Source organism: Caloenas nicobarica, chromosome 14 (assembly GCF_036013445.1).
Source record: "Caloenas nicobarica isolate bCalNic1 chromosome 14, bCalNic1.hap1, whole genome shotgun sequence".
Taxonomy (NCBI): Eukaryota; Metazoa; Chordata; class Aves; order Columbiformes; family Columbidae; genus Caloenas; species Caloenas nicobarica.
Genome location: NC_088258.1, coordinates 12,749,473 through 12,772,834, shown reverse-complemented (window position 1 = coordinate 12,772,834; position 23,362 = coordinate 12,749,473). Strand labels below are relative to the sequence as shown.

General features: G+C 36.3%; 1 protein-coding gene across 2 annotated transcripts in view; it reads left to right on the top strand.

The window, feature by feature from the left end:
- RBFOX1 (RNA binding fox-1 homolog 1) overlaps window positions 1-23,362 on the top strand; it is a 1,184,784-nt gene that overhangs the window by 622,443 nt on the left and 538,979 nt on the right. For both annotated transcript variants that reach the window (XM_065645206.1, XM_065645209.1), the window contains one exon: window positions 12,951-12,998. In XM_065645206.1, the coding sequence (XP_065501278.1) occupies window positions 12,951-12,998 (48 nt within the window). The remainder of the gene's footprint in view (window positions 1-12,950; window positions 12,999-23,362) is intronic.

Genomic DNA, 23,362 nt, shown 5'->3' with positions numbered 1-23,362 from the left:
ATCTCATAGAAAAAAATGTAGTAGCCATTTTAATGTTGCAAAGTAATGTGAAAAAGCAAGGTGGTTAGAACAAGAAATATTGCTTTGTAGAGAACAACATGGATGAGAGCAGGGGTAAAACGGTGGTGGGCAGCTGAATTATATGGTGGCTATGGAAAATCTCAACAAAAAAAGCTCGCAGCACCTTCAGAGATTAGCAAGATTGCTGTCTCACTGAGTTGGTGTACTAGTTACTGTTTATTATTATTTGGGTGCATCCACAGCACGAGTACAGCTTTTGTAGCTTTTTTCGGTTGTCAGAAATCCTGTATATGACTTGAATTTTGAAGTTCTTCTCTGCAAATTCAGTTGTATGGAATGTACTTTATGAACTTGGAGCAATAAGAGGTTAAACTGGCAAAGGTGTTTCTAGACGTTGGGCTACAGAAACCTCAGCCTTCCGTCCTTCTCGTTCTGTCCTGGTGCCATCTGAGTCTGCGCCGTTGGCTCACGGTCACATAGCTCATGTGCTCCATGTTCAGGATATGAGAGTTTCCGTAGTCGTTGCAATACAGGTCGCTCTTACCACTCTTAGTGTAATTTCTGCCTCCTTCTACCTGTGCTGTAATTTATTGGGTTTTAGATACTATTCGTATTAAAGTAAATTTTTGTATAGGTACAAAACTGTGCATGAATTATCCATGATAATTTTCTAGTTAAATTTGGACTCTGAAAAACGTTTAATGATATTTACTAGTGTCACATATGAAGAAATCAACCTGCTGATCAAATCTCCTTCTGTACTTTTATTTTTTTTGTGTAGTTCCCTTTGCACTGTGAAATCTTTAGTAGATAGTTGCTGATGAAGTAGTTGCCATGAGTGACAACTGAGAATACTGTTATTTTTGCTTTTGAGGATACCAGATGGGAATTATGTAAAGCGTAGTTAACCGAAGCCTTCAAAAGACGTGCACATTTGGGGAGCTAATTTTGCAAGTGGTTTTTTGTTGTTGTTTTGTTTTTTCAGGATCGCAGGAGGTCTGAGGACAAAAGGAGGAGATCACGTATGCTTCATCTGTTGTTGCATCGTAGTCCTCTAGAGTCTTTGATAGTTTTTATATGGGCTGACTTCGTCTTTTCAGCCTTTATTCATTAATTAAAATTGAGAAGTTAGCATTCTGAATTGGCCAGTACAGACAATATTTTGTGGAGTAGCTCTGATACAGAATCGTGATACAGCTCATGGTACAGTGTCCATCTGGTATTCGGTAGAAAACCTTGTACTGGATCTGCTTTTCTGAAGCTTATTTCAATTTCTTGAACATCAACTTGATATTGGCTTTGCTGTATCGTTATACTATGTTAAAAAACGTATTTTTCCCGCCTGATGTAGTGAACAAAATGTTAGTAGTCGGAAAATATCTGGTATAATTTACTAAATATTATCATTTGATTGTCATCGCGTAATTTTATAGAGTGAGTTTATCTGGCTGCATCGTTAATAACCATGAGGCTTAGGAAGGGCAGTTACAGTCTAAATGGTGATGATTTTCAGTATTTGTATTGTAAAATTAGCCTAAGTTTTAGGTGTTATTTTGAACATATTAAAAACAATAATGAAATTACATATTTAATCAGTTCAAGCAGTCAAAATTCACAAGCAGCAAAAAGGAATACTTTATATTTGGTGGAAATCTAAAGTGAGAGGGACAAGGAAGCAAAACTGGTAGCAGATCTTAGATTATTTTACTTGAAAATTCTTCATTGTCGATCAGTTTTACTAAGTCTCTTTTAAAACATGTAACAGTTATGACTGCAATGCCAAAGCATTCTGAGAATTCCAAAGGGAAATAACTGTGCTTGTTACGATTCCTTCAGGTAACGTTGGTCGTCCTAACAACTTTCCGTTTTGCTTTAATAATGATGTTATTTTTACTTTGGGATTTATAACACTTGTTTCATGAGACAATAGATCATGCAAGGGAGACTCTGTGTGATTCAGATGTTTTAAGGGTAACCTTTATATACAAAACTGTCATGTGTTTAAACAAAAAAAATCTGTAAGTAAACCTATACAAAAGCAGTGGCTGAAATAAGTCTCTTTTCCTAATTTTATACTAATGCACCTGTAATTCTAAAACCCAGAATTTCCAACAAATTAACTTATCTTATAAATGCATTTAATATTTTCCGTTTTGATAAAAGTATATTTTGTTCTAACCACCTAAAGCCAGTTTAGGATCCTGTCAGTCTTTAGCAAGCGCTGAGAAGCAGTTAATTATGTTTGTGTTTCAGTATATGCATTTTAAAGGACATCAGGTCTTTTTTAGTGGAAGCTACTACTATAAACCTTTTGTTTGTGTTCAGCTATGACAAGACATAACAGTATTTTTCTTTACGTTTTCGAAGAGTATATATAATAATTTTATTCCAGAGGATGTATTGGTGTTCATGTAGTCCTGGTTTTACTTGGTAAAAGCACAGCTATAGCGAATGAGACCTGAGGGACTTAGTGCTGATGTTACTGAATTTACTGTTAAAATATCAGTCTCTGTTTTATCATACTGAGTTAAAATAGATAAAAAGAGGACTGTTCTTTGCATTCGATGAGGGAATTTAAGCATTGAGTCTTACTGTAACAAAGACTCTGGACCTTAATCTGCTAAGTGCATGAAATGCATTCATGTTAATTCCTTGTGGTTTGGATCAGCACGTTGAAGTACCTTGATACATTTACTTTATCTAAGTGGCCATTCTAAAAGAACTCAACAATACCATGGGATCTCTCCTTTCTTGTTTGAATATAGTGATGGTAAAATTTGATTTGGGATGTTGATTATCATTTAAGTTATAGTTAAGATTTTTCAGCCCTGAAATTTGCTTTAAAAGCAAAGAGAAATGCAAGTTTTTATGAGTATGCAGTTGTTATAAGGGTTTGTTTGTAATGTGATACCCTTGTATAAATAAAATCAGAGGTTGGTTAATTGACAGGAAACCAACTAAAGAAATGCTTTCTCTCATTCAGATTGTAAATATTTTTTTTCATTTATTTAGAGAGCACAGTTGGTTAGATAGAAAAGTTTCAGCCTATTTACATTAAAACAGTGATTCTTTTCACTCATTTTAATAAGTAGTTATTATCAGAGCTACCCCTAAGAAGATCCTTGCATTGATAAAGCAAATGAAACACCTATGGGCACCTTGTTTCCCAAGTTGACATACTATATACGGTACTAATTGTTCAGGCACAATTTTTTTTAATCAGTTCCGCCCCGCCTCACCCCGGCACTCCGCCTTGGTAAAGAGTATTGGATTTTACAGTTTAATGAGGATCTGGTCTTCCTCATTCATGTGCTCTACTGTAGTTAATGCCAAAATAGGAAGCTTATTTTGCCGCTCAGCAAATGTTCTGTATGCCCATCTCGGGTTAAATTGTAGTAGGATTGGTTAGCTGAAGATGCTAAAACTAAAGTTCCATAGAGAAGTTGTGGATTTTTTTCTCTAACATTCAGAATTTGCGTCCAGTGTTTAAAGAAAAGTTTCAGTGTTTTAAGATCATAAATATTAAATTGGTCTTGCCAAAAAGTAATGTAAAAAATTTACCAGATCGAATAAAAGTGTATTAACCTGGTTTATATAGAAAGAGGGAGGAAATAAATTTTTCTGCTGTAATGTGATTCTAACAACTTTCCAGTTTAAGGGAAATGTGTGCAGTTATACTTATCACGAGTTGAAAATAATTCCTCAAGGAAATGATCTGAATTCAGGAACAGTGCCATTTGTGATCCATCAAAAATTAGTTCAGATGTAATCCATTTTTTAGCTCTTGAAGCTGATCTACTGGCTCTGTTTTCTTTTGGTTTAAATTGTGCTTCTTAGATACTGTTCAGTATTCATGCTTGGGTAGCTTGGTTAATCTAAAAACTATAAAAAGCACGGGGGTTTGTATTTAGCCTATAATGTAGAAAGAATATACAGAAAATGCAATGTGGAGTTGATGAGTGATCAAAGCTCTGATGTAGTTTTTGTCCCTCAGATTCCTTTGGCCGCACTGAGTTGGCATTTCAGAATATGCAATCCTTTATTTTCTGCAGTTTTTTTTTTTTTTTTAAACAAGAATGCCATCAGATTTGAGGTGATACATGTTGGAATGAATTCTAACATTTGAGAGAGACACCTTGTTAAAGCATTTTAAACACTGGTACAATGATTCACTTTTTCACTGGTGAGAGGAAGAACTGTTGTTATCCAATCAAATTTTGAGTAGCACATTAAAACCAAACAAAAGGTTGTATATTACCATATAATACATAATTAAACTGTGGAATCACAAGGAGATATTTCAGAAGCCAAAGGTGTGAGGAGTTTCAAAACCAGAATGCATGAGTTCATAAGATAAAAATCTCGTGGTTATTAAATGGCCCGAAAAGAGCATCTAGCTCAGAGTGTACCTCAACTGCTGGGGTTTAGAACGTGGTTGCCACACATCCAGCTTGATGCACAGGCTTCTGAGGTACAACCGTACTGACGTGCGTACACCTGTGTGTATACAGAGCACAGCTTGCACGCAAGGCATTACACGCCTTCCCCAAGCTTTTGCTTCAGACTCCTTTCCGCCGGTCTCAGTCCTGCGTTACGCCAGGGCTGGGGCTCTGCCTCAGCCCCTCGGGACTCAAAGAACGGCCCAAGCGATCAGTGCCTCGCAGACAGGGCAGCCGCTTCAGCGCAAGGCCGGCTTTTAAGGCAGATGAACTCTTTATCTTACCCGGTGTGGTAGAGAGCCTGCAGCTTAAAACTGGAGGCTTGGTTGGTTCGTTTAAGTAGAAAAGCTTTGTGTTCAGACGTGAGGGAAAACGAGAGCTATAGAGGTTCATTTGAGGTTTAAATCTTGTACAGCTCCTAAAATTCGTAGTGTGATTCTTGATGCATCATTCCTACTGGATTTTCTCTGTTGAATAGGTGACTTAACCTGTCTAGTGAGTGAGAAATTGCAGATTATGAGACTAATAAAGGTAATAACCTTAGAAAAGAATGCATTTAGGTGCCTAGATTGTGCCTTTCGTTTCTCTACTGGTTTAAGAAAAGGAGGAAGAAACTGATTGTCTTATTTTTTGATGGATCCAAATCCATTTATAAATTAACTTCTTGTCAGCTTCACTGGCCTTTTGCCTTGAGATTGTTTTGGCACCTCTCTCTTCCAAATGCCATAGCTCATTTTATGCATTCATCTTGCATACATATTGGGAAGGGGGTGTTGAAATTTGCCAGTCTCTGTGTACAGTGAGTATTTTTTAAAAGTACTCAAATACAAGGCAGTTGTTTATGCAGTGAATCCTTGATTCCAATAGGAAGTTCTGATTTGCTCTTTTGCTCAAAAAAACATAGTGAATACCTAAGTGGTTTATTATGAATGTAATTGGTTTTGCTGCTTGGAAAGAGACATTTTTTGAATGTATATTGCAAGTGTAAAATCCTCTGCAGTATTGAAGTTATTTTTGTGAATAGTGGACTTAAGTGAAATCGTTTTATTACAGATTGATACCCTGTGTCCTCACAGTCCCCAACTGAAAAACACAGGCTCCTTCCCTTCTATCTTGACTTCACATCATGAGTCCTCCCCATCTCAGCATCCTCACTTCTCTTTGAGGTCTTTTAACAGCTGGTGCAGTGGCTGGTATTGCAAGTAGTGTTTTGACCTTTTCCTTTGACTCAGCCTCTAATTTATGAAAAATCCAGGAACATCATAACTCTTGGGGCTTCTGTTTCCCTGTCAAATGTAGCTGGACTTAATAAATAGAATCTAAAGGTGTTGAGGTTCTCGAGATACAAAGTAATTTTGTATGCTTGTTTCCTTTAGGAAACCAGGCTAAGAAAGTGAAAATTCTCCAGGAATCCAGTTGTGCCCCTTATGCTGACATTAATTTGAAAACATAAACTGTCAAGTTAGATTGCTTCCCATCCAAGTTGCCTGTGCACTTGGGGTGTATATTGCCAGTCAACATCTTGCCCAGCTTCCCGAGTGTGTAGTCTATGTTCAAACCACAGCAGCAGCTTTATTGACAACTCTTTATTTTGGATTTGTCAGGAATGTATACTGATCACCTAGATTTCAGTGACTTAAAAGAAAATAATATTTATGTGGCTGTTGGTCTACTTGACGCCTACAGGGATATTATTAGATAAATAATGTTTACAGTTTAAAAATTCAGTTTTAAGAGTTTAAAGATGTTAAAATTTACAGTTTTGAAAATTCTTGTGATGGTGGTTAACCTGACTTTGGTCCTGAAGTGACACTTTTTTTCCAAAATTAGTCAAAAATGAGGTCTAATTAGATTTTCACAGGATTCTTTAACAAAATGTACACAAACTAGAAAATGGAAATTGCATCTATTTTCCCACTTTGCATCTGAAACTGTAGATGGGCTCAGATGCAACTGTGCTGCTCTTTGAATTGAGCTTGGCAGCCTTCAGCCTTGAAAATGGAGGGTCATATGGAAAAGGAGTTTGATTTGACCTGTAGATCAAAACGATGCTACATATGGGACACTTAAATGTTTTCATGCTGTTCAAAGTGATACCTTTATCTAATGTAAATCTGTATTGCCATCTTGGAAAATTAAATATTTACTAGCCCCCAAATTCAGTCTTAAGCTGATATTTTTCTAGGCTTCAACAGCAAATTCCCGTGGATCCAGCTAGATACTTCTACGTGATAGATTTCTGTCTTAAAATCATAGGCATCTTTCCTAAAAATGCTACATAGTTTTTGTTGGTTTGTGCAGTTGTAATGATCTAAAGACAAAGGCAGAAATTTACACTCAGGTAATTTTGCATCATTGGACTAATGAAAATATGTTTGGAGAAATGGGTTGTGAGGCGCACAACGTCTGACTTTCTGTGCTGTGGGGAGACATGTCTTTGTGTCTCAAAGTATTTAGAGTGTATTTAGGAAAAGGACAAGTAACCCATAGAGGTGACAGAATGAAGAGAAGTGGGAAAGTTTCGTATACTGCAGTCCATAAAGCTCTATCAGCAAGCAGTACCTATTCCCTCAAACAAGTCTTTATTAATGGAAAAAGTCAAGGTTTTTTTGGGAAAAAAAGTTTTCAGCTCTTGATAGCCTTGAAAATTGTAAAGGAACATAAGCAAAACACTAGAATCAGAAGACAGAAGAGATTGGGTATCTACTTACGCAGCTGGATGGTGGGTGGATACGTGGGAGGGCACACACAAGAGTCCCTTCAAATCTACATTAAAAATACATCAGTATTTTTACAAGCAGTAATTCTTTATTATACAATTTGTCAGTTCCAAGAGTGTTGTAAACCTTCCTCTTAAAGTTTGTCTACTTTTAGCTAGAAACAAGATGAGTTAGCTCCCCAAAGTCTTGAGAAACTTAATTTTACATCCCTGGCCAGGAGGATTCCTATTTGAGTCTAGACAAACAACCCTGAGGCAACAGAATGAGATGAAGGGACCCGGTCTTGTTCTGGTTTGTGCTTGTAAACACAAGCCTCTGTTGGTCCAGAAATGTTAGTAAATAGAGCTGAAGCTATTGCTTTCATAAATAAAGCTCTTTTCTTCCATCTTTGACATTGCAAGTGTTGAAGCTGTTAAAATCTTAGAATTGGTTTCTTAATTCGATGAGGCTGCTGCTTGAGTCCTTCAGTTGCTGGGGACAAACTTGGTAAAGACTTGAATGTCACATTCTAAGGTTTCGTTTTTCATTTATTTTCTTCTTCGGTAAGTATTACTGTGTGGCTAATTTCTTCTCTGGGATGGACAAAACAGAACTCATATGAAATTCAAATGAATAGTTCTGCTGGCAGCCTGTTTGTTAGCAGCAATAATGAAATATAATGGCTAATGGACAGTGAAAAAGATCAAGCATTTTCCTCAATAATTCAGGGCTTTGATATGTTTAAGCACTTAACAAAAATATCCAGAAAAAATCATTAACCTCGAATTTGACTGTGTACTTTTAAATTTTAAATCTATATATTCTTATTTTGTTTATTGTTGGGTTACCTTTATGTATGCTCTAGTCATTTAAAGGTATCCATTTCGCTTTTGAAAATTTTAAACCTGAAGGAAACCCGCCTTTTTATTTCAAATCTACAACCTTTTTTTTGAATTGGAAACCAGTGTTGTGAAGAAAATACATAATTTGTGTTAGCATTTCTTGGGATGCCAAGGATATGTGTAAAATACCTGACCAACCTGGACAGTGTGATCGAGTTAGCTCTTTCCTGGGGAAGTTGAACAAGATTTTACAAGGTTATTTGCTTCCACCTACTGACCAATCTTGATATTACAGACAAAAACGATTGAGGAAATAAACTTCCAGAGTCTTGTCTTTTCCTCCTTCCCATACAGGCCATGGGAGTAGCGTGTGTACATATGAATTCTGTTTGCCTTTAATATTTCATTACGTTCACTTTAAAAAGAAATGTTAGAAATGCAAATATGTATTCTAAAGTTTCTTTAGTCTGTACCGTTTGCTTATTTCTTAGGGGTTTTTGGTTAGTTTTGTTTCTGGTGTTCTGTGCTACAATGATACGGAGGTAGAGGAAATAAGTTTTCGATATCAGGGAGATAACAAACTGAAAAATGTATAATAAAGTACACAGCCATCTACAGGTGGTAGTTATGTTAGCATGGCTGATGGCTACTTGAGGATATTGAATTCACTATTTCTATTTGCAATTCAGAAAATAAAATTAAATGTAGAATTGTATAAGCTATGTAAAATAAAGTGTATGGAAGTTTCTAGTGCACCCTGAAGGAAAAATGTTATATGGGGTCTTGCTACCACCAATGATTACTTGTACTTCCTAGAGCTTTTCTTCTACCTCTGTTTGGTAACGTTTGTATAACGCTAATATTGGATGAAGGTAGGCCCAAGGGTCTAGTGTATTAAACTTTAAGATCTCTGAAACATATGAATGATCAAACACCACAGTTGGGATGAGGAAAGGGAGCCTTCTTGGGAATAAAATGGGTATCGTATGTGATGTGTTCTGTACGACGTGCTTCCAGTACATCTTGCTGTGCAGTTATCTAAATCATTAGTTGTCTCCAAACTAGCACTGAGAGAATTGTACCTCTTGTTCTCACCTTTCTATCCGGTAAGCCATAGGACTCAGTACAACCATAAATTCAATACCAGTTGGTCATTAAGGTGACTAAATTTCAGCAGGAGCATTCAAAGGCTGCCTATCAGAACTGGATGCCTGCAAACAGGGGTCACCATAAGATTCACCATCTCGATTAATGCAATTCTAGTGCTAAACAAATGTGGCAGCGTCCCTTATGGCACTTTGTTCAACTCTTAAAAGTCGTGTTTGTTCTGTGTCGCTCCTGATGTTCTGCATAAAATCTTGCTTTGTTTCCTTGTTGCTGCTACCAAACATAACAGACCAAAAAGGCAAATTTCTTTTGTGCTGCCACATAAATAATAGAGCTCTTAATATGTTTATAATAGTATTATTTGATTGGCTGTTATGCAGTGGCACCTACAGAAAAAAAAAGGATTTAAACGGAAATGGATGAGAGTGGTTTTCTACCTTATTGGTAGGGTATGTCTAATTAATTCTTTCCATCTTTGCCATGGAACATCCTGTGAAGTATTCTAATATTACATAATTAGTCTACAATAATAACTCTTCAGCAGGAACAGATTTTGCTTGGTTTTAACTTCTTTTTTTTTTTTTTAAACGACGTAACAACATTAAAGAAAGTGCCTGATGTATTGTTCAAATCTATAGGATTTTACACTTGCTTTATGGCAATGGTACTTCTTAATCTCAAATAATTCATACCATTGGGAAATTTGCAATACATTTACTAAAATAACAGCGCTTTGTTATTTTGCACTTACAGAAAGTAGCACAGATGTCTCCCAGAGAAGAATATTTCGATTCCTTCCCTTCTTGCTCTGAGCTTGTCAGATGCTTAATTTTGACTTTTTTTTAAAGCTGAGCTTCTGTGTACATTTTTTCTTAAAAAGCGGTATATCTAGCATGTAGATGATATATACTCAAATATTTTTATTTAGACATATATTTGATTAAGCCACTAATTTCACTAGTTTATAGCGTTATAACCCTAATTGTTGCAGCAAAATTGGTTTGTTTTGCTTGGGCAATTAAAGGTTAAGCTATGCATGCATGTCCCTTACATGAAATATTCTTCTCACTTGAGGATAAATTCGGACTTCAGTCACAGTTGGTAAGAAAGCAGTCGACAGCTTTTATTCCACAAAGACTTTGTCATAGACTTTCTAGAGACATCAGATGCACAGCAAGTGACTCCCATAACTGTTTCTGCAGAAGCGATGAACTAATACTATTGTTTTAAAATATTACCCTATTGCAAATTACAGTTTATTATTCAGCTATTAAATTTGCAAATTATTGATTTTTAGAAGAGACTTGCTGTCTCCTATGATTTCTTCTTCACCTACTGAACAAATATTTACTGTTCAAATTTTTAATTCTTTCCAACTGGTTTTTAACCAAATCTGACTTTACATAATTTCAAAGATAAGCCAATACCATTCTTCCTTGCTGGCTTCCATATCCGATAATTTTGAAACCATGCATACACAGTTTTCATGGCTAATGGTGCAATGGTTAATTTGTAAGATTCAATTTCCATATCTTTAGGTGGGACACATGGCACTACAAGATGAAATGCTTGTCTAATGTTCAGAGATCAACACAGAATAGAAATTCTGTCGTTTGCTTTTCAGTATGTTTTCCTTACGGCTGGTCTCAGTTACCTGCCAGGCACTTGGTCACTTTAAGTCCTGATTGCAGCGCTGGGGTCTCAGCTGGGTTGATCTCAACCGTTTGCAGCTGGGCTGCATACTTAATGGGTGGCTTTTGTCCTGCTTCTGGTGGACAACCATGTAAGAAAAACTGTGCTGGGAAGAAGACGGGTTTTGTTTTATCCAAGTAAAACTGCATTTTTAGTTCACACTGAGTAATAAATACTTAAGAACTTAGGTTTCTTAAAAATTGCTTTCAATGGAAAATGGCAGTGACAAAATAGCAAGCTAAAGTATTCTATAGACAGTGGAAGGGATCAGAGTCCTGTTAGGTCTGGAAAAGGTATACTCATCACACTGAGAGTTTGTAATAACTATGATTAGAATTTGATAGGAGCTACTTTATTCTGCATTCAGTCAATTTAGGTTAGTGCGTAAGATAGAGCTGTGCTTGTCCTTGGTAATATGAAAAGGTATGATTCATTTTTGATTAACCAATAAATATGTTAAAGAACATTCCATTATTTCCAAAAGGTGACTTAGGGCGTAGCTAGCAGGTGAGGAGCACTGGCACTAATGGAGTTTGGCTTCATTCCTCTGAGGCACAAAGCTCTTTAAAAGCAGAGCTTTTTTCCTCACTCACCCCAAAAAACCTGAATGTAAAGATACAGACTAACTGTGGAAGCCAGCCTGAAGACACAGGTAGTGTTTCCTTATCCGCCAAATGGGAGGAGAGACATGGTGAGAGACTGCCTGGCTGCCAGTAAATCACACTCGAAAGAAAATTTTTGAGTGTTACCTTCCACGAAGTACAGTCTGGTTCCCCACGAAAAATGTTTTGAATAGTGAGTGTCTTTGAGGTGCTGATTCATATATGAAACTAACTAGAATAACAGAGATATTTGCTGGAAGTGTGCTGCTTAAGCAGTGACAGAGATCTTGATGTGCCTGATGAAAACATCTTTAATAGACCTTGCTGTGAATGAAAGTGCTTTGTTCAGGAAGTCTTGATTCATCTTACTTGACTGAATGATTTCATTCTTTTAATCTTCTATGGGTGTATGGCTTAGGTGAGAAGTCTTTGGCATTGAAATAATACCTGTCCTTCATTTAAGATGAGTAGGCATGGTGTTGAAGAAACAGAACTTTCTTTAATATTTGTTTTCGTTTTTAATAGGAGTTGCTACTAGCTGTCAACCTTAAATTTGTAATTTGGGATTTATGTAGCAAGTAATTCTAGCCAGTAATCTAAAATCTGATGAGAGCAGTTCTAGCTTTAGTGAGAGGTTGGCGAAGGACTTAATTTTAACAAAAATTGTCCCTTATCTGTATGCCTTTTTTTTTCCTAATAGAAATCTCTAAAGTTGCAGTATGTAAGCAAAATTAGCTTCCAAGAACACCCTCACTAGAAAAATAAAGTTGAAAACAAAATAAAAATCATAATAGGTCACTTGTCTACAGTTTAATGACTTGAACTATATTTGGCTTACTCGGTTTCCAATAGTTAGTTGTTGTACAAAGGGATATGAAGCAATAAATGCCTTTCGGACTATAGTTTGTGTGGTAATGGTTATCTCTTCACGCTTTCAGATCTACTGGCAAAATCAAAATACCTTAGGAATAAAAGCAGCGTGTATTCAGTGTCATTAGATTTAAGGTTATTTGTTTGACTCCTGAAGAAAACGTAAGTCCAAAATATATATCGTTGTGTGTATACGTATGTACACACACGCATACAAATACACATATTTTTATTAAATAGATGCTTGATTATTCTTGCATGTTGCAGCAAAATTCAGACAGAAGTATCTTCAACATACCAAGTCCTAGTTCACACTAGGAGTGAACAAGCAGTTATATTTCTCTCAAGATTCAAACAGAAAAAGCAAACGTATACTATAAGGCAGAGATAATGTTTTTGTCTTATGAGCTGGCTACGCTATATTGAAATCAGTTTGGTTTTTTAAAGGTGTTTCAATCCTGTCTTTATGCTTGTAATGAAGTTTAATAAACCTTACTTAAGGCCATAATACTAAACATTGTGCATTTAAATATAATACATATACAAAAATGAAAGTTCAGTAGAGTGTAATAGATGGAGAAACCCCCTTTTCAGACTTTATGCCCTTTGTTCATCCTGAGTTATTCCCACAACCCTGGTCAACATGGCTTGTGACATAATCTCTGCTTGTCTTTTCAGGACACTAAAGCAGAGTGTGATTCCTGTGTAGAAACCGAGGACAGAAAAGTAAGTGGCTTATTTTAATGTAATTTGTCAGGCAACTGTATTAAGAGGGGGACTTTTTTTTAATTAAACCATGTAAAATTATTTTATGGTGGTTTATGTATGTTTTATAAAGCTTTCTAACAATAGTTTTTTCTAATGTTCTATTTTAACTTCAGTGGGGACAAAATAGTCTGAGTCTATTGAATCTTGTTAGAAATTTGAATAACAGCTTGTTCAAAAGGGAATTATCTTCATTTTGTTAAACTATGAAGAGTTTAAAAGGCAATTGCACACCCTGTTCTCAATTTCAACTATTAACAAAATTATTGTCATGTCTTCATTGATAATGTTGGCATACCATGTTACATAGTAGGAAAATAGCAAGATAAAGATACTTTATAAGCAGTATCTTTCATACAGATTTTTTTCCTTCTAAATGGTTTATGTTTTGAAAAAGTTTAGCTTATACTATTTCCAGTTTTATTTTCTGTGAATGAATATAAAATGTTTTCAGTTGTGTTCTTCACCTTGTTAACTTTTTTTTAAAAACAGTACATTCTGGCATGTGTGTTTGAATATACCTGAATAAAGTTACATTTTTAGATAGAATTAATAAATTGAAGTGCTATCAATTTCCACTCTAAGTGAGCAATGCAGAAAGCTGCCTTCTAGCACTAACAGTACCGTGCTCTCAGTTTATGTTTTCAAACAGTAGGTCTTTATGATTAATTTGGCATTAGTTTAACTGTGCTATGTGTGATACCAATGTTCTGTTACTCAACTACTTCGAATATGTGTGGGGTTTTTGATTTTTTATTTTTTTAACTTCTTTTGGCTACTGTATCTTACTATGAACATTCAGCAGCTCCTACTTTTTTTAAAAAAGTTGTTCTGTTTGCTATAAAAATGAGGTTTTATTAAACAGCATTTTCCCAAAAGCACTTTAGTTGTTGACGATAGCTCAAAATTTATAAAATACCATACAAGTCTGATATAAAATACTGATAAAGTTAGTGCAGGAAAGCACAATTCATTTGCTTTATTGAGATGTGTGGTAAAGGTTCCTCAGAATTTAGGTGATTTTCAATATTTTCAGGAATGAAGTGAGGGTTTTTTGGTGTTTTTTTTTGTTTGGTTGGTTGGTTGGTTTGGGTTTGGTTTTTTGGTTTGGGTTTGTTTTTTTGGGGGAAAGGAGTTTGGAAGGGACCTCTGGAGATCATCTAGTCCAACCCGCCCACTGAAGCAATTCAATTAAGATTATAAACTCTGAATGTAACTAGAAGATATGCTGTATCTTAGATACAAGCAGCTGTTACTACTCTCCGATTGTTGAAGTACTCTATACTAAGGCAGGTTAAATTTATTGCATTTAAATTAAGTCAACACTGAATGTTTTACTCTGACGTGTATCAGTATAATAAAACTAGCTTATTGTAGAACAATTACAAGGGCAGTGTGGAAATATAGCAGAATTTTTTTGAAATTCAGAAACTGTTTTAGCTTTATCACCAGGGCTCAAAAACACTGTAATGTATGTTGAACAATGATTTATGCTAGTAAAGGGCTACAAAATGTACATCAATAGGAATGGTAACTTTGCTGTTTCATTTTGATTGTTGAAACGTAACCATAAATGTTCCTGTGCATTAAATTCAAGGAATTATCCTTGTTATTTACAGTCCTAATGTTTTTTCACTTTTCTGGGAGGTTTAAAATTTTCGTTGTAGTTTTTAAAAGCATTCTAACAAACCAAAGCATTCTTGCTTTGCTGCTTTTTTTTCTGTTACTGACCTTATTCCATCTATAAACCCTATTCTCCTATGTTAATATCTTCATTTTTTTTTTAAATTTCCAAATTCTCCTGCTTTCTATTTCTGCTACCTTTTCTAGGTTGCATTAAGTTTCAACTAGTGTCTAATTATGCCCCTTCTTTCTTGTGCAGTTCCTTCCATTTTGTTCTCAAGCATATTGCACGTGCATAGTGAGCTGAATAAAAATTAACCTGGTTAGTGTGCTCATGGTCAAAACTAACCAAGAAAGAGGCTTCACATGCTCAATTTAAAAATTTTAAATTGTCAGAAATAAATATCAATCCAGTTTTAAAGTATTTTCTCACTAAAGAGACTGAGCCGTTGTTTGGTGTATTTGGGGGTTTTTTTGTTTGTTTGTGTTTTGGGTTTGCTGTTTGGTTGGTTGGTTTTTTACATATTTCTACTGAAATATTTAAATTTGGAGCTAGAATCCAGTTGTGAAATACTAAATCTGTGTAGTGTATCTTCATGTGTCAAGTAGTAACTGAGTTTTTGAAAGTGTTGAGCACATGACATAATTAGTGGTGTCTCTCATCAGCTGGTACTCATTACTGTGAAACACGGGCCATGTAGGCTTCAGGTTCTGAGCATTAGCTTTTATGAAAGTATGTAGGTGTTTAAATGTAAGTATATGTTGTGTAGTAGGCTAAAATGCCATTTGGGACCTTATTTCTAAACACCAAGATCTGGCTTTCGGTACAGGTAGCAGCTACGAAAACTGCACAACCAAAAGGTTTTTTTAATTGCTTAAATAATGGGAAAAGTTGTCAAGAGCCTGATAAGCTTTGGACTACAGTAAGCTTTTGTTTTTTCATTGTTTTATGATAGGATGATTTCTACCTCAGTATAAATTACAGGAGCTGTATGTCTGATATTTTTCTTGGCCTTGGTGATTGCTCGGAGTTTGGGTGGTTTCCTAAGGAACTCCTTTCCTCAGTGACTCCAGGTATCCAGACTGACCCTAGAAAGGCACCTCATCCAGTGCAGAATTTGTCATCTCACTTTTTCTGAGAGAACCCAGGCCCTAGGACTGAGCAAGTGAAGGGGGGAAATGCAAGAGCATGAGATTCCCATGTTATCCTGTGCTTTATTACTTTTGCTGGCCTGTTGCGCTCACTGCTCTCTCCCTTGTTGCTCTTAGAAACAGTGACATGAAGGTGAGGTGACAGTCACAGGATCTCCAAACTCACTGTGAGACCTGGAAAGTCTCTCTCTTAGTGAATCATTGAAGTTGTAGAGCTGGGGATTGGGAGGTTTTCAGCATTGCAGGTTCGAGTGCTATGAATTTCTGTTCCTCGTGCCTGTATATGCACACAGACACGTGCCTTCAGGTCTACAGACTCTTCTGTGATCTTGCCTCACTAATCACTGAAGTAATAACAAGAGACATGAGGTTTGCTAGGTTTTGGGTTATGGTTTGTTTTTTCGACTTGCTAAAAGTACCATTTTTGTCCAACAACAATGACAATCTGTCCAGTACTCTAGCTTTCAAATGCAGAAATTGCAATTGACGTAAAGAATTGTCTAGCAAACCCCTAAATTTATCTTCTTCATTTTGTTAATATGCTGAAGCATTTTGAAAGAACAGAAATGTAAAAAATACCTACTGTTGTTACATGATGTGTTTCATCTTTTCTCTGTGTTTGGTCCCAAAACCGAAGCTTCCGTTGAGCTTAAGCTGCAGATTTACTTTGCAGTCCAGGAATACAGATTACCAATGACCTATGCGGTGATCATCAAGTAAAGATACTTCAGTCTTGGTTAATATTAATGCCTTGTTTCCTGCCTATTGAAAGTATAAATTAGGAATGGAATGTAATTCATAGAACCTGAAACATTGTAAATAAATATTTTTATTCCATCTATGTTGAAATCAAGACAAACTACTGCAATTAGGACATGCATCATTAGTATCTAATAATTTGCACTTCCATAATGAAATATACTACTAATGAACTGTATCATTGCTAATTAATGGAAAATTTTCCCAGTTAACAACAAAATATAAAACTGCAAGGTGCCTTTTCCTGTAATTTTTTTTCCTGAAGTTTCTTAATCTCTGACTTCTGAAATAGAAATGCTAAAGCATTGCCTGAAGGCAAACTCAAATTTAATAACTGTAATTATTATTTTGAAATCTATTATTCTATAAATGACAAAATAACATTTAATTATCCTAACCACTTTATCACTATGATCTGCCTCTCCTTCCGTTGTTGCTTCAAGTGACCTTTTCATGTAAGATTCTACTTATTTTCTGCAGGGATGAAAGCCTTCAGCTCGGAGAATAACAGCTGCCAAGTAACCAGCAGTCTGCTGTAACTGGCCCTCTATTATCATGCATTACTAAATGGCATTTACGATTGCCAGCAGTGGACCCATAAGTGTGTGTAAGACTAATTTCCTACATAATAGATGTTCTTTCCTGTGTTTGCCACACCCAGCCTTTTTTGGTTTTGATCTCATTCTGAACATCACAATATTTGATGTTTAATGAACCATGTGATCATGGAAATAGCTCCGTTTTGCTCCCTTACATTTTCACAGGAAGAAACCTGTTAAAAACATACCAAGTGTGATTTTTGTAGAAGTACATTGATTTCTGAAGCTAGATGTGTGATGTTTTGGAATTCGAGTCACAATTTCAAAGCCTGTGATGTTTTTCAGCATGAGGTTTTGCTCTTGCAAGGGTGATGACGGTTGTGTTGGTTGTTTTTTCCTACCCATATTTTCTAATATAACTGTATGTGTTGCGGGCAAACTAAATGGTTGTGGCTGAAAGGAACTAATAAGGGTACTGTCCATTTTGCCAAGTGGGAGACCATGTGGATTCCTTTACAATCTTCTTTTCCATTTGATATAGCCAAATTCTGACTGCTAGTATGTAAAGTTTTTTTCTTTTTTTTTTTTTTTTAATTTTTCCTTTCGTTGCTCTGATATCAACTTCATCACCTCTCAGTACCTGAAAAACCTGGCCCTAATTGATAGATCTTCCTCATCTTTTATTCAGTCTCAGTTCATATCTGTATTTGTTCTTAACAATTGTTTTTGTTTTTTAAAAATATATATATATATATACACACATGTTTATATAGGACTTGTGTAGAACAGGAATCTTCAAGCATACACAAAAAAAGAATCTGGAAATAAAATTTCTCCCTGTCCTGCTTTGTCAGTGAGGTCTGAACAGAGCACAAAGGGAATACTTTGGTTTACTCTGCAATTGTGTTTGTAGTGTCATCAGATTGATTCATGACAACACTGTGAAGCTAAAACTCTGATATGGAGTTATCTTCCCTTTATTCCCCCACCTCCCTTTTGCTATATTTCCATCTGAAGTGGAAAACTGAGACACTGAAAATTGAATGGAAAGTTAACTTACAATGACCTTTCTGTGCTGGATAACTTTGTTTCAGCTGGGTTTTACTATGCTAGGAATGTTTTATTCTTCAGCTTTGGCCTCTTCATTTTTTTGTTATATTTCAGCTTACTCTTTTTAGTAATAGACTCACTTTTGCTGTAATGTGCAATGACATTCTCTTCAATATTCCTTGCAGGCAACATAATGCTGACCATTAACTAGCAGCTAAATGTTATTAGCTTGGTGGCTCAAGGTCACTCAGGATATCTTGCTTCATTTTCTGTTCTTGAGGAGGAAAGTAGCTCATGGATGGAACATTTTTGAGATGCATCGTGACTTTAAAATTTACCACATTCGAGCTCAGAGTGCAGAGGCTTTATGAGAGCAATAGACTTTATGGGTAAGCATTAGGCCAATAACATGATAGGTCAGTAAGTTAGAAAATTTCCCTGTAGTGACATAATGTTTCATAACTCCCTATTACCTTCTGTGGGATATGGTATATGCAGCAATGCCTTTCCTTTTCTGTGCCTGCTGTGGAAAATATTTTATAATTGATTTTCTTTTTGTACCTTCTGTTGGAGGATATCAAAGTACTTTACAAACAAATTGAAAACACCTGTGAGGAAAGTACTTTCATTTATATAGCTGAAGTTGCATATGGGGTAATAGAAGTGTGAAGGGGAGACACAAGCAAGGTTAAAAAGTGAGTCTGAGACGAGATGAGGAGAAAAAGAAACAGTATTACAAATACATTTTGCTTTGCCTATTCTGTGGATTCTTGCCTTTTTTTTTTATTCATAATGGTCACATGAAAATGTTTTACATTAAAGTTCAGTGGAAAAAATTTGTCTTATTAGTAGGAAGAAACTTTATATAATTTCTTTAACATTCTCCTTCATTTTAAGCTGGAGGGGGAGAATTAACAAGGGTATCAAATAATGAAGAGCTGATAATAAGCATCATGGAGGGACTAACTCAATTACTGGCATCTAAGATGTGGATATATTTATATACTGTTCCCTTTCATTGTAATCCTTTTTTCTGCTGCTTAGGAGCTTCCTGACAGTGAACTGACTAAGTGTCATTCCTTTGTGAATGCATCTTGCAATCTGCATTGTTTTATAGAATTTTAAGATACATTTTTCCTCACATTAAAATAAGTTTGGGGGTTTTTTTGTTTTTTTGTTTTTTGTGAGGGAAGATCACTGACTCCAATCGGTTAGTAGGGAAGTGTCTAAATTGTGTTTGGATACAGATTCAGAGGACTCTAAGGAGGTTTTGAACACTAATGAGTCTTCTGGTGTCTACTAGAGTGAACAAATGATTCCTGTTTCTTCTGCCTCTTTAATTGTTGCGCAAATAGTAAGGAGTATTATTGAACCATCATACGAGAGGACCACATAGAATATAGAGGCTTGACCATACAATTCAGAAACAAGGGGGGGTAACCCAGAATTGTGAATAACGAGCTGTTCCAAGAATAGTATCCACCTGTCACAGTACGCTGGAGGTTTCCACTGACATCTCAGCTCATGTAAGTCAGATTTGCATGATGCTTCTTGAGTCTTCCTCAGTACAGTAGTGGAAGTTTTCAAAACTTCCACAAAAGGGTAAAATTATATAAGGCGTGGGGGGTTTTTGTTTGTCTGTTAGTTACCAGAAAAGTTACTGGAAATCCATGGCTGCCTCCCGCACAATGATTTTTATTCAATATTTCTTGCACTCTAGATTATCCTAAAACTCAGAAACTAAATTGAATCAAACCCATCATCTGAATCGTTTAGGTGTCATTTATTATTATGCATATTACTTTCAGTGATATTTCTTAAAGCAAAGGATTTGTCTTTGCCATTCCTTGGTTTATGTCCTTCTCAAGTACAAGCACTACTTATGGAAAAGTAGGTAGCTGAAACTTGCCCCAGAGCTTAACAGGCAGCATTAGTCAGCCTAATAAATATTGGCAATTCTAATGTGAGGAGATACTCAGAAATACAGTCCATTTCCTGGCATGTAGATTGACACAGTGCAAGCCTTGTTGGAAAGTTGCATAGTATTTGAATGATCATAATGTCAGTCCTATTACTGCTCTCTTGTTCTTTCTGTCACTGACATGCAATTATGGGATTTCACAACTGAAGTGATGACAATTGCTCCTGTGTGTGTGTGTCTGTCTCTCCCCTTAATCCAACTCTATCCAGCAATCTGTAATTTGATAAAGTGGAATTGAAATGACAGGCATGACAGAAGTGCCAAAACAATAATTTGACCTCCCACTGAAGTGTCAATGTGTTCGGCTGCATGACTTTTACACATGCTGAATACACATAAGGGACACGGATAGTATATTTATTGTGCTAGAATACCTGTTAAGGCAGGTTACTAAAAAAAAGTGTTGCTGCAATGTGTCTTTTTGCCAATGCGTGCCCTCTTCAACCATTACATCGTCTATGCCTGTACTACTATGTATAAACATGATTGCTATTGCACATAAATTATTTTATTAGGATAAATTTTTCTTTGAATCTTCATTTTGAAGATATTTGGGTGAATCTTGAAACTACAGTTCTGTGGCTGTGTAGCAAATCAGTTCTTAAAGTGACTATTTATTCTTTACTTTTAACTACAACTTTTTCGTATTAAACCTTTTGGGGGAGCTGTCAAAGAATGAAGACAGAATCAAATAAAAGGTACACTTTTTTTTTTTTCCAAAGTCATTCAATACTGATGAAATAGCTAGTTCCTGTTCATACAGAATATTAATTTAATACCTGTTACAGATTTGCCTGCGTTGTAAACAAATTTTATGGAGGCCATCAGTCAGCAAACTAGCAAATTCTAGTTGCAGTGTATGCAAAATATAGAATATAAAAATGTGTTTTCTGCACGTAGCTATATACTGATAATTTTGATGTCATTTGAGAAAAAGCTTCAGGAATGAGTGACTTGCCAGTAAGTAGTTTGAGTATTTGGTACCTTTGAAATGTCAATTTTCCATTGAGGTAGACTGGAGTTTAAGAAATCCTCAAAATAATTCTTTGTCTAAATCTGATTCTAGTCTAAATTCAATTTGGAAGTTTCTAAAAAGGATCTGTGAGCACTATGAGCTCTGTTATTCTCTATATACCATATAACAGTTCTGTGATACTATTACATGTTACAAAGGAAAAAAAGAAAACTTTTTTGAAAAAAACGCTAATTGTTATCCTCTCTGTGACTAGTAGTCATGCCTTTCAGCTGATATTCTTCCCAGCCGTATTTAGTGCTTTGTCATTGAAACATTCCTTATCTACTGTTACATTCAGCACTGATGTTTGCATTATACGAATTCAAAAACTAGAAAGGAATTACGAGTTTTTTGAGCTTCATCTGTTTTGAAATAGGTTGCATTAGGTACCAGTACCTAGAGGGCACCTACAAGAAAGCTGGAGAGGGACTTTTTACAAGGGCACGTAGCGATAGGACAGCGGGTAGTGGCTTTAAAATGAAAGAGGGAAGATTTAGACAAGACATAAGGAAGAATTTCTTCCCCCTGAGGGCGGTGGGGCCCTGGCACGGGCTGCCCAGAGCAGCTGTGGATGCCCCAGCCCTGTCAGTGTCCCAGCCCGGGCTGCACGGGTCTGAGCAACCTGGGCTGGCGGAAGGTGTCCCTGCCCATGGCAGTGGGGGGAACAAGATCTTCCTGCTAATAACTCCTAAAAAGCTCACTGGGGTAGAAATAGCATTCTGAAAGATCTAATACTTCTCTATAAGTCAATAATATTTTTTATTTTCACTGAGGTAAATGTGTGCACAAGTTACTTGGGAATCTATTGATGTGTACAGTACCTGCATTGCATACAATGTATTATGTTTCATCTGGGGACAAGTAAGGAGACAAAAGAAAGAAAGAAACATTTTGGCATTAATATTCAGCTAAATGTAAAATTAAAATATTCAGATTCAGGGGGGGAAAAAAAAATCAAGTGGGGAGGGAGAACTGAAGTCTGATTTGATGCTAATTATCTGTCAAAATTAACTGAAAACTAATACATGAGAGTCTAAAGCCTTGTTGAACTTCTGACTACATCTGGCCATTAAGTTTTCAACAGGTATAAAAACACAGAGGGGAATTGGCTTTTGAAGTTAAACAGAAAAGGGAAAAAAAAAAAATCACAGATCCATTAATGTTAGCATGCTGTGAATGGGAACATCTTGAATCATCTCTAGATTTGTGAATGACTAAAACTTTGTAGCAATCGGGCGGTGCAACTTTTACTACTCCTTAGTGAAAGCTTTCCTTTTAAAAAGTGCCTGTTCTGGTGGTGGTAGCTTTTCATAACCCACACTCCACTGCAGCAGTAAGCAGCTATGACACCTACAGAGTTTTCACTTACTAATCTGACATACCAGATTCTTTGCAACATGCCAGATACCGAGGTCTAATGACATAGGTTTAAATATATTAACTGTATCTCAGTGTGCAATTTTATATTGTATATATATGCCAAAGTGTTTAACGGTTGTTGTTGCTTTAGAGAAAAGTAAGTCTCAAGTTGATGTTTCCTTCCGTCTTTTTTCTCGCTTTTTAATAAGGATGTGGGAGACTTCGTAAAGGATGGCATTAACAATATATACAGATGAATCACCTTATTTACAGATACTTTGATGTATATGTTGGTTATGCTGGCCAACCCCAGCAGCTGGAGGGGCTGAGTAACAAGGAAAAGAACTGGGTTTCTGCTGAGTGCCTGGTTGTGTCTCCCACCATCCCTCGTAATAAAACTGCCAGGGCTTTGGCAACACTTTCAGACTGTGACCATTCGGTGCGTTTCCTGCTGTAAGCCTGGAGAAGTTTTTTGAGAGTGTTTTTTTGGACCTGGTCTAAATAACTCTTACGGAGGAGAGAAGTCTTACATTGATGTGAATAAAATTATCTCCCCGTGTTAGGCAAAACAGTCTCAGGTCAGGGACTTTTCTTTCATTTAACTGTCACCCAACACAAACCTTCAATCACTGAAGAAAAACATACAAATCTAGACAAATTCTTAATAAGTCTGTCCACAGCCTTGTGGGTCAACACATGCCAGTTCCCAACTGGGAATGGGGTCCGTCCCAGTTCCTCTGAGGCGGCGCGGGGTGACGCGGGTGGTTGGAGTGTTGTGCGTGATGGTGCCGTTCAGTGTTGGGCACCGTTTTGGAGCGGGGCAAACAGGCGCCTCCCGCCCAGCGCG